The sequence below is a fragment of the Natator depressus genome, chromosome 19 (assembly GCF_965152275.1).
Source record: "Natator depressus isolate rNatDep1 chromosome 19, rNatDep2.hap1, whole genome shotgun sequence".
Lineage (NCBI taxonomy): Eukaryota > Metazoa > Chordata > Testudines > Cheloniidae > Natator > Natator depressus.
This window is the reverse complement of record NC_134252.1, coordinates 1,513,577-1,524,937: the sequence shown is the minus strand read 5'-3', so window position 1 is coordinate 1,524,937 and position 11,361 is coordinate 1,513,577. Positions and strand designations below refer to the sequence as shown.

At 40.6% G+C, this 11,361-nt stretch overlaps 2 protein-coding genes across 2 annotated transcripts in view; one reads left to right on the top strand and one right to left on the bottom strand.

Moving 5' to 3' along the window:
- CDCA8 (cell division cycle associated 8) overlaps positions 1-11,361 on the top strand; it is a 282,601-nt gene that overhangs the window by 47,170 nt on the left and 224,070 nt on the right. The gene's annotated exons all lie outside the window — the stretch shown is intronic.
- SNIP1 (Smad nuclear interacting protein 1) lies at positions 2,779-11,302 on the bottom strand. The gene is made up of 4 exons (XM_074934436.1): positions 11,133-11,302; positions 10,645-10,747; positions 6,286-6,875; positions 2,779-5,580 (listed from the first exon to the last, which is right to left on the bottom strand). Exons 1-4 carry the CDS (start codon positions 11,285-11,287, stop codon positions 5,310-5,312), a joined length of 1,119 nt encoding a protein of 372 aa, XP_074790537.1. The 5' UTR covers positions 11,288-11,302; the 3' UTR covers positions 2,779-5,309.

Here is an 11,361-nt window from a genome sequence, read left to right as displayed (position 1 = left end):
TCATTAGCCTAGTCAGCCCTTGCTGTTCTCTGGAGTCAGGTTAATCTCTTACAGTGACCTCACTGTAATCGTATCAGTTGTTCTCTGAATAAGCTTGTCTTTAATTAGCCCTGGTTACTAACTATGCAAACCTCACACGATTTGGTTTTGCTTCTCTAGCAAAATGATCATTTTTTTCTACCTGGCAGTTAGTTTCTTGTAAAGAAAATGTACATCCCCAGGGACATTGTTGGATAGATCAGAATTTTATTGAGATTTTTGAATGCGTTTGGAAGTTTGTAATGTCCTTCATTGTCCCCTTGAACATACTGTAGCTTGTCAAGGGCTCTGCTCCTGCTGCACACAGCAATGTGGACCTCCCGCTCTGATTTCTATGCAAATACCACTTACGTTCCAGAAGATTTAGAAATACTAAAGCTACCTCCAGCAAGTGGCTTCATTTGCTCCATTTTTGCTGAAGATTCAAGTTTACTGACACCAACTAATAAGCACGTGATGCACAGGAGGGCCAGCAAGGCCCTGTCTGCCCTGGAAAGTCATACTGCTCTAGCTGTAGTGGTATAATTAAAGCATTACACCGCTCTCGGGTGGATGCAGTTATGGGACTATAAGGGTGTCCTATCCCCACCCAGCTATTCCTGTATAGGAAAGGGAATAAGCTATACTGGTGTAACTGCATCCACAGCTTGTACCCGTATATCTGTATAATTTAAAATACAAAAAAAACCCGCCCTTCCCCCCAACATAGTCACATCAGTACAACTGTCAGTGTAGACAGGCCTATGGCACTGACGTATTTCATAGCTCTAGTCACGTAGCATGGATTAGGGTTATTAAAGTTTCTCTCTCGGCTGGAGTCAGATATCCAAAGGGGCCAGAAACCAACAGCATTAGTTTCTCATTTGTTCTCTTTTCAGAGTAACAGCCGTGTTAGTCTGTATTCGCAAAAAGAAAAGGAGTACTTGTGGCACCTTAGAGCCTAACCAATTTATTTGAGCATAAGCTTTCGTGAGCTACAGCTCACTTCATCGGATGCATACTGTGGAAAGTGTAGAAGATCTTTTTATACACACAAAGCATGAAAAAATATCTCCCCCCACCCCACTCTCCTGCTGGTAATAGCTTATCTAAAGTGACCACTCTCCTTACAATGTGTATGATAATCAAGGTGGGCCATTTCCAGCACAAATCCAGGGTTTAACAAGAACGTCGGGGGGGGGGGGGGTATTTTTTTTTGTAAGGAGAGTGATCACTTTAGATAAGCTATTACCAGCAGGAGGGGGGGGGGGGAGGTATTTTTTCATGCTTTGTGTGTATAAAAAGATCTTCTAATCTTCTACACTTTCCACAGTATGCATCCGATGAAGTGAGCTGTAGCTCACGAAAGCTTATGCTCAAATAAATTGGTTAGTCTCTAAGGTGCCACAAGTACTCCTTTTCTATTTGTTCTCTTTATAACCTCTCCAGCTGCCCAGCTGATCCCAGCCTCCTCAATCCCTCCCCCCAGTTGAGGTGGGAAGCAACTCCTCTCTTCCTGCTCCATATCCTTCTGAAGACTCACCTCTCCCAGGACACACTAAGAAATCAGCCAATTAACGATGGCTAGATTAAAGGGTATATGAACAAAAGGCTATATTATAAGAAATATTGATATGTATTCCCTTCCCCTGCGCTACTGCAGTATTAAGAAGTACAGTAATAGCCTTGCACCCAGCACCTTTGTTAAAAAACACATTCACCATGCCATTTAAAGCAAGGTCGGATGAAATTCTAGAATTTTAATTTAAAATGGATTTTATACATTTGACTTGATACAAATGTAACATACTTTTGAACATACTGTATGCTAAATACTGTGCCATTTATAACAAAGTGTAAACACAACCATTCAAAAGATACAACTGGTATATTTCCACATACTGTAGTAAAACATTTTTCCATAGGTAAAACTCAGTTCCAAAATGTAAACCTCTGTGATGCTTAGCAAATGGCAGCTAGCTTGAACTGCCATAAGATATTTTTAAAAATGCAAGCTTTTAAACAATTTAAGGAAAATTTGATCATATTTGAATCAATACTTCAATCACCAACGGTAAAACATCACATTGCATTGGTAGTCACTGAGCTGGTCCATGCCCACATTGGGGCAAGCTATTTCCCAGGAACAGCAGAACAGAGCGATGGAAAGAAATACTGAGTAAAATTCTTATATTGTCCAAGCAGGACAATTTATGGGCCCAATCCTACAAACACTTAAGCACATCAGTTGCATAATATTAGTAGTCCTAACGTTACATACATGCATTTCGAAGTGTTTTCATGGCCTGATACAAGGAGTCATCAGATTTTACACTAATAAAAAAAAGGGCAAGAAATCACTTGCACGTAGATTTGGATGTTGCATTTAGAAAGAGGGTTGCTTTGGTTTTCACACCACCATAGAGTGTTGGTGTACTACAGTTGTTGGATTCCACCACAAGAAACTGGTTTGGTCTAGCATAAAAAACCCCAACTGATGCAGTACAGCAAAATCAAGATAATAGTTTTGTGCTATTGTACACAGTGTAATCAAGTCTGAAAAGGGTAATTCACAAACCACCACATGGTACACTATTTAGGAATTTCAGTAGACATTTCATACATCCAGACCCATGACTGGACATGACTTCAGCCTGAAGCAAATCAATGCCACTCCTTAGATGGAGCTGAAAGGGTCACAAATCAGCAACATCAAGAAGTGTATAAATAGTGAACAAATCTGAAAAAGTGTTCTACTCATATTTTTCATCTCACCTTTACATCACACTATGAGTATTTGAGCTCTGTCTCTTCTCTTTGTGGAAGGAAGATCCATTCTAATGGGCCAGTGTCATATTTATTAAAAAGAAATCAGTACCGCACTTTATTAGGCTTTATATGTTCTGTTTTGTCTAACTAGGTTAAACCTGTTGAGCTAGTTGCAGCCAACATTTTAAATTTTAAAAATAATCCAAATGTGCTGGTGACACTTTCTGAAAAAAGTAAAGATTTAGGGCAAACTAGCCCATCTTTCATAGTATTGGTTGAATCTGTCAAGTCATATAATCTGTTTGGTGCTCTAGGCACCCCTTAATGAATATATGTCCACATTCCAGAAGATGCAACACAACAGGAAATCACACACACTAAACTTGGTTAGATACCATGCAGCCATGCAAGCGTTTCAGGCATTGCCCAGCAACAGCAGAAGTGCACACAGCTCTGGTTTGAGCCATATGCACCCCTCTCTCACTTTCAGAACAAACTCACTGCATTTTTAAGAGTGTACAGATAGGATCTGCCAGAGTAGAACATAAAATCACCTAGCTGGAGTCTTTGGTGACCTCAGTATCTGATGGGTGTACATGCAGATTACAAAACAAACACGCAACAGCACACAGACACCAAAAACTAGGATGGCTTGGGTGCTGCCATTAGAAGTGAGACACTGCTCAGCTCTGCAAGAAGTATAATCAGCACTGGTTTGACTTACATGTGATCACTCCGATTTTAAAGCAGACACACAAAATAATCTTCAAGTGTACGCACGCAGATCTGCCACTGAGCCATGAAACCACATTAATGCCATTTGTAAGGATGAGAGATTTCATCCTACGACTGGTACTCCTGCTTTTTGTGACGAAATAATGTAGTACTATAGTATTAACAAAAAAAAGTAATGAATTACCAAACGTAATACAATTCTAGAATTATCTATGTTTCACCCATCTAGCCTTTCCTTGAATGTATTACAGCATTCTAAACAATGCCTACCCTCAATATTAGAATTTCCCCCATCCTCTTTTTGTATTTGTGCGTTTTTATTAAAAATATATATAGTATCTATTTCAGAAAATATAAAGCAAGCTGGACACTAGAAAAACATTACAACTAAAGGCAGCTAGGGCTAAATTTACAAATTCTTTATTTAAAAACCCCAGAGTACATATAAAGGACAGTCTGCTATCCAAAACACATTCTTCTTATACCTACTGTTTGAAAACCCGCATGTACACCCCATATTTACACAATAAACTTTAGTTGTGTGTATAATATACAACTTATGTATATACACACAAGAAGTATATACATAACACATGAAGACAGTATGTGCCCATACATCACAAATACGAGGGAAAATTAGTAATCAAAGTGAAATAAGTTACATTTCTTATATCACAAGGTAAAACTCAGGAAGCAGATGTCTGACTATATGCAAATCTAAATAGTTCCATGTTTTGAAAATGTTTCTCTGAAACAAACTTCACAATTATAAAGTATTGACTGTTTTCTGTTACATGCAGGTGAAAAAGTATTTCAGACATGACAGTACGATATTTTCCATAACGTAAAATTTAAAAAAAAATAGTGCAAATTATGGTTAAAACACTGGATATTTTTCTTTTTGATGGTAACATAATTAAATGCAGAAATTATGTGAAATGATTCATGGGTCAGAGTGGTGTCAAAGTCACAAAGAAACTAGCTTCAAATATGGACAAAAATCAGCATCCAGAGGCAACGTCAGCAAACATTTGCAACATACTGAGTGCATACAGCCTTCGACAGCAAGCCACGCTATCATAGCTTCAGGTCCCATGAAGCATTTTCTTTCTTTTCAAGCTACACTGCTTATAAATTACAAGGTATTCTGGTGAAATGTCCTTCCCTGAAAAATCATTTCAATGCAAACTGGCTACCCAAATCATATGAATACAAAGAGAAGATTTGCAACATATCTTCCTTTTCAGTGACACAAACCTGATCAATTCCTCTGCTTAGTGAGTGGTTTGCTGTGCGTACAATTCAGCAAATCACATCAAATAATTGGACACTACAAAACATCAGATCATGTTCACTGTAACTAAGATTCTAGTTAAGAATAAAGGAGCAATTTCAAAGGATTGTCGACAAAAGAGTTTGCAAAACCATGTTCTTTTTAAAAATGCCTATTTTGTTCCATATCCTTTAAGTACAACCTTACATATTTATTTTTACATGTGATGAAGAGCTCCATCCCTGGAACTCTCACTTTCAGGTGCCTTCTATTTTATTTTCATTTTATTAGGGAGAATCCTCTTAAAGCAAAAGCTGTATTTCCTGATGAATTTCAAAACTACAAAGGAGATGAGTAAGTCAGGAGTTTCCCAAAATTAACTACAGTGAGAGCTGATCAGCAACAGAGGAAAGACTTTAAGGCAATAAGAGGCATCAGTGCTGTGATGCTCCAACGTTCACATCCAGATTCAAGTTCTACTGGAAGAAGATCTTTGAAGTCTCTTTCTGATCTGTTAACTGTCTGACTCTTCCTCCTCCTCTTCTTCCTCCTCCTCCTCATCTGGTTTCCTGTCCACCTCAGATGTATCTGAAGATTCGTGGAGAAGGACATATTCCCTGCTGCTGAACCCAAACTTCAGCACATCCTTTTCTTTCAATTCATAGTAACGCTGAGGTTCAATCCGTTGGTTATTTAGGAAAGTACCATTGCCAGAGCCAAGGTCAATGATGTAAGGCTTGACTCTGCGGCCAACTGTACCATCGGCACGGGTGTACTCCACAAGCCTGGCAAAAACAGAAAACCTTTAAACCATAATGATAGTATAACCAGCCACTTTATGCTGTTAATAAAAATGGAGATGGATCTTTCAGAATAACTTCAAGATCGCTAATACCTCAATTTCCAAAAATCTCATTAAATACAGAAAGTTAAGTCTCTGAAAAGATATGAGGCACTCAGCCTGCCTAAAAAATTCTCTCCATATAGAATGAGCTGAAGTTAAATGAAAGCCTGTGCCATGTTTTAAACATTAAAAAGATCAAGATTAGTAATATACAAATTGTTAAACCAGATTAATTCCATCAACGAACAGCAACTCTGCCTCCAGCGGTGGCAATCCCTGCTGCTTCAAAGGAAAGCCAGCACCCCATATTGTGTTGGGCCAATCTGGAAATGCTCCTTTTCACCTATTAATCAAAACTACAAGTGTTACTCCAGTTCCAATGTATGTCTAATTCTATTTTGACTACTGCTGTACTCTTTGCCTTACTTAAAGGCTGCCTATGGTTAGATGTGAGGAATCAAAGGTAATTTTGATTACCGCTAAAAGGATACGCAGCTGTTGTATGTAAAATCTGGCTAATTCTGAAATAGAAAATACATTTATAAATGTACTAGTTTGCAGAGGATTTTGAGTACCCTACATGCCATTCACTTCTAGCCTCCACTACAATCCGGTTTCCTAGGCGGACACAGTGAGTAACACTTACCGATACTGAAACACAGCATGCTGTTTGGAGCAAGAGGGGTGGTCAATAGGAATATCTGCGATTCTTCGGTGCCTGCCCAGCAGGTAAGCACTCTGTCTGTGAATGTACATGACTGGGAGAACCTCATCATTCTTAAAAGGGTAGAGACGCCATCGTTTCTTTGGAATCCGAGCTTCCGGGGGCTCGCTATATTTAATCACAACACCTCGGAAGGTGTTTGAATCCTCTAGGAGTGCACCAGACAGTTCAAAACTTGGTTTCTCTTTATTTGTTGGATCTTTGTCTTTATTTTCACCATCAGGTTTCCCAAGGTCCAGAGTCTCATCACCACTGCTTGCTTCATTCTTCTGGCGATGCTCACGTCTTCTCTCATTATAAAATTCCCTCTCATCTTGCTGCTCACGGAGATTTTGGGTATCCCTCTCTCTTTCATACCCTCGACCTCCTGGCCTTTCATTGGGATTTTTCCTTCTCTTTGAATGATCTCTGTGTCTGTCTCTGTCACCATTTCTATCTCGTCTGTGTTCTTGCTCTGACTGACCTCTGTGCTGTCGTTCCTCATGTCCTCTCCGGGAATGGTCATCTCGCTCCTGTAACAAAGAAAACCTTACAGCGATCTATTTAGAATTAAGGATGAAAAAACACGGGGAATTTTGTTTGGTCTTTAAAATTTCAATTTAATACGAAACTATAGAACAAAACTCAATCAAATATACAGGTCTTTAAAAAGTGGATGACAATTACTTCCTCATTCACCTGCTAAGACCCATGTTTAGGTCTCTGAGTTAGAGCAGATAACATTAGCTCCAGAAGAGAATACAGACCTACAATCCCTGCACTGAATTAGGGGGTTGATGAGATGACTGACTGTTCAGGGACTATGTAACCATGAACTCTGTTTTGTAAGATAAATATAAGCAGAATAGTTTTTTCAGTTACTTTATTCTAAAAAGTAGAGGTTCTTGAGTTACATACAGTTTACTAGTATTTGGCTTCTTAGCTTAAATTGTATATTATTATAAACGTTTATATTATGGTAGTACCCCAAAAGCCTCACTGAGGATTATGCTGGGTCCTGTACAAACAGAAAAGATAATCCTTGGCCTGTAAGGTTTACAATCTAAAAAAATAAATTAAAATATTTGATATTTTCTATGGTCTAACAGTTTGGTCACTTCCACACATGGGAAAAAACCACCTAAATCAAGTTTTCAAACTACTGCTCTTCTACTGACATTTCACAGAGCAATGTTAAGAATAAATTTTCCTAATATTTTGTCTATTCAGTTTTCTGCATGTTTCAGTACTATTGACACTTGCATAAACCCTAAATCTTTCTTCCCTCAGAATTCTTCTGCTTTGCCTGCTTATTCCTTGCCTGAACTCAACAGCCACAGTTTTCTAGTCATTCCATTATGCAACCCTCTTTGCAAGAGATTCCTCTCATGGTTTATCTCACTTACCAACATCCCATATCTTGGTTCTCAGTTTCCCCAAGAAGGGTACCATGGACCACATGTATGAGTAACACTCTGGAGGAGCACTGTACAATATTAAAGTTGGAAAAATAATCCCCAACTATAACAACTCAGTAATTTTTATGTTAACGATTTAGGCCCCGTCTACACTACAACTTATGTCAGGAAAACTTATGTTGCCCAGGGGTGCGAAAAAACCCCAAAACACCCCCTTGAGCAACGTAAATTTCACCAGCATAAGTGGCAGTTGTAGAGCTTCTCCTGCTGACAAAGCTACCATCGCTCATTTGGGGTGGTTTCATTATGTTGACAGGAGAGCTCTCTTCCGTCGGCAAAAAGCTGCTGGCTACATAGAATCATAGAACGAGAGGTCATCTAGTCCAGTCCCCTGCACTCAAGGCAAGACTAACCTGCTCTGAATCTCCAATGATGAAGATTCCACAACCTCCTTAGGCAATTTATGCCGGTTCTTAACCACCCTGAGAGTTAGGAAGTTTTCCTAACATCCAACCTAAACCTCCCTTGCTGCAATTTAATCCCATTGCTTCTTAACCTATCCTCAGAGGTTAAGAAAAACAAATTTTTCTTCATCCTCCTTGTAACAACCTTTTACATACTTGGAAATTGTTATCTTGTCCCCCCTCAGTCTTCTCTTTCCCAGACTAAACAAATCCATTTTTTTCAATCTTCCCTCATAGGTCATGTTTTCTAGACCTTTAATCATTTTTGTTGCTCTTCTCTGGACTCCAATTTGTCCACGTCCTTCCTGAAATGTGGCACCCAGAACTGGACGCAATACTCCAGTTGAGGCCTAATCAAAGCAGAGTAGAGTGGAAGAATTACTTCTTGTGTTTTGCTTACAACACTCCTGCTAATACATCCCAGAATGATGTTCACTTTTTTTGCAACAGCGTTACATTGACGACTCATATTTAGCTTGTGGTCCACTATGACCCCCAGATCCCTTTCCGGAGTACTCCTTCCTAGGCAGTCATTTCCCATTTTGTACGTGTGCAACTGATTGTTCCTTCCTAAATGGAATACTTTGCATTTGTCCTTATTGAATTTCATTCTATTTACTTCAGACCATTTCTCCAGTTTGTCCAGATCATTTTGAATTTTAATCCTATCCTTCAGAGCACTTGCAACCCCTCCCAGCTTGGTATCGTCCGCATCCAATAATATTAAAGAAACTGGCACATGAAACTGCAAGGCCAATAGCAAGGATCTGTAATAAATCCCTAAACAAGGGGCACTGGCTATGACTGGAAAATTGCTAATATAGTATCATTTTTAAGAAAGGGAAAAAAAGTGATCCGGAAAACTACAAACCTGTTATTTTGACCTCACTTGTATGAAAGGTCTTGGAACAAATTTTGAAAGAGAAAGTAGTTAAGGGAATAGAGCTAAACAGTAACTGGGATAGAATACAACATGGTTTTACAAAAGACAGACTGTGCTAGACCAACCTGATCTTTTTCTTTGAGAAGATAACGATTTTTTAGACAAAGGAAATCCAGTAGCTCTTATCTACCTGGATTTCAGTATGCATTTGATATAGTTCCACATGGCAAATTATTAGTTACATTGGAGAAGATAGGGATTAATATTAGAACTGAAAGGAGTTCCTCAGGGATCAGTGTTGGGACCTATCTTATTTAAAATTTTTATTAATAACCTTGGCACAAAAAGTGGGAGTGTGCTAATAAAATTTGCAAATGACACAAAGTTGGGCAGTACTGCCAATTCCGAGGAGGACTGAAATATCATACAAGAGGCTCTTGATGACCTTGAAAACTGGAATAATAGAAATGGGTTGAAATTTAACAATGCAAAGTGCAATTAGGGACTACCAAGAATTTTTGCTATAAGCTGGGGACATATCAGTTGGATGCGACAGAGGAGAAAGACCTAGGTGCACTGGTTGATCACAGGATGACTAGGAGCATCAGGTGAGGTATTTCCTGCAGAGACAGGGAAGTGTTATTCCCATTATACAAGGCATTGGTGAAACTTCATCTGGAATACTGTGTGCAGTTCTGGTCTCCCATGTTTAACAAAGATGAATTCAAATTGGAACAGGTGCAGAGAAGGGCTACTAGACTAATCAGAGGAATAAAAAGCCTACCTTACGGGAGGAGACGCAAGGAGCTTGGCTTCTTTAGCCTGACAAAACAAAGGCTGAGGGGAGACATGATTACTCTCTATAAATACATCAAAGGGATAGATATCCAGGAGGGAAAGGAGTTATTTAAGTTAAGCACAGCATTCCACATTTTCAGTTTTTGCAGTAACTCAGCCAGAGATTGTGGGTCTAGTATAGGAGTGGATGGGTGAGGTTCTGTAACCGATAACATGCAAGAGATTAGATGCGATGATCATAATGGTCCCTTTTGGCCTTAAAGTCTATGAATCCTGCTGCTGTCACCAAGGCCCCAAGAGAGCGTACTACTTCACCTGATCAGAATCCTGTACCTGGGTGTGACAACACTGAAATCAACAGCACTCTGCAAATGGAACAGCTTGCAGGGTAAGGTGTACCATGACACAGCCCTGACATTCTTACTGAATCATTAATAGCTAATCCCCGTGGATACTCAACCATTTACAGCAAAATCTGAGATAGTTATCATTTGTTTATTTTTAAGAGTTAAATATAGATTCCTAAATATACAAATTACAACAACTGATAAAAGAAAATACTGGGGTAATCAAGTGACACATTAGTCACATCGCCCCATTTAGACCCAGTTCCCACATGTTACTCCATGGAGACAGACAACTGTGGTTTCACAGATCCCCACGGACTTCAAGGAGGAGATTAATCATGTGGAGTAATTTTCAGCACTGGGCCCTTAGTAGTTAATATCCAGTAAATTACCTGCTTTACTTTGACTACAATATGATGAGGGCTTCTACTTCTTTTACTTCGAGGAGACTTGCTTCTTTTAGCAGAGGACTTGTTCTTTCTTTTTGCTGGTGACCTTTAAATATTAAAAAGATAATTTGTTAGGTCCACAGTCCCCAAGAAAAAAAAGGAAAGGGAAAGTTTGTGCAAAATGCACATGGTAATTTAACCTTGACCTATAGCTACCCCTGCACTGTATTGCGTCGCGGGAGGATGGGGTGACGGTGAAGGGTCGGAGGGTCTCCCCACTGTGTGTACTGGGGGTGGGAGAGATGAACCGCCTTACAGGAGGAAGAGGGGGATGAGGAGGAAAGATTTGAGCGGGGGGGATGGGAAATCTCCGGTGTGGGCCGGGACGAGGGGGGGCTCTCCCCGGGTGCACGGGGTCCCCTGAGCACAAGGCGGTCCAGCAGGGACACAGGGACCGCCCGGGAGGACGAGCGGGGTCTGGCGGCCGGTACCTGCTGCGGCCCGGGCGGGCCGGGCCCTGCTCGGCGGGGGGGGACTGGCTGCCCCGGGCGGAGCGGGGCCGCCGGGGGCTCCGCTTCTCCGCCGCTTCCGGTTGCTCCTGCCGCCGCCGCTTCCGCCGCCGCCGCTCGGTCTCGGCCTCCTCCATGGCTGCGGCCGCAAGCCCCCGGCAGGTGGGGACGCAGCGGCTGCGCGAGGCCCCGCCAGTCACAGGCCAACGGG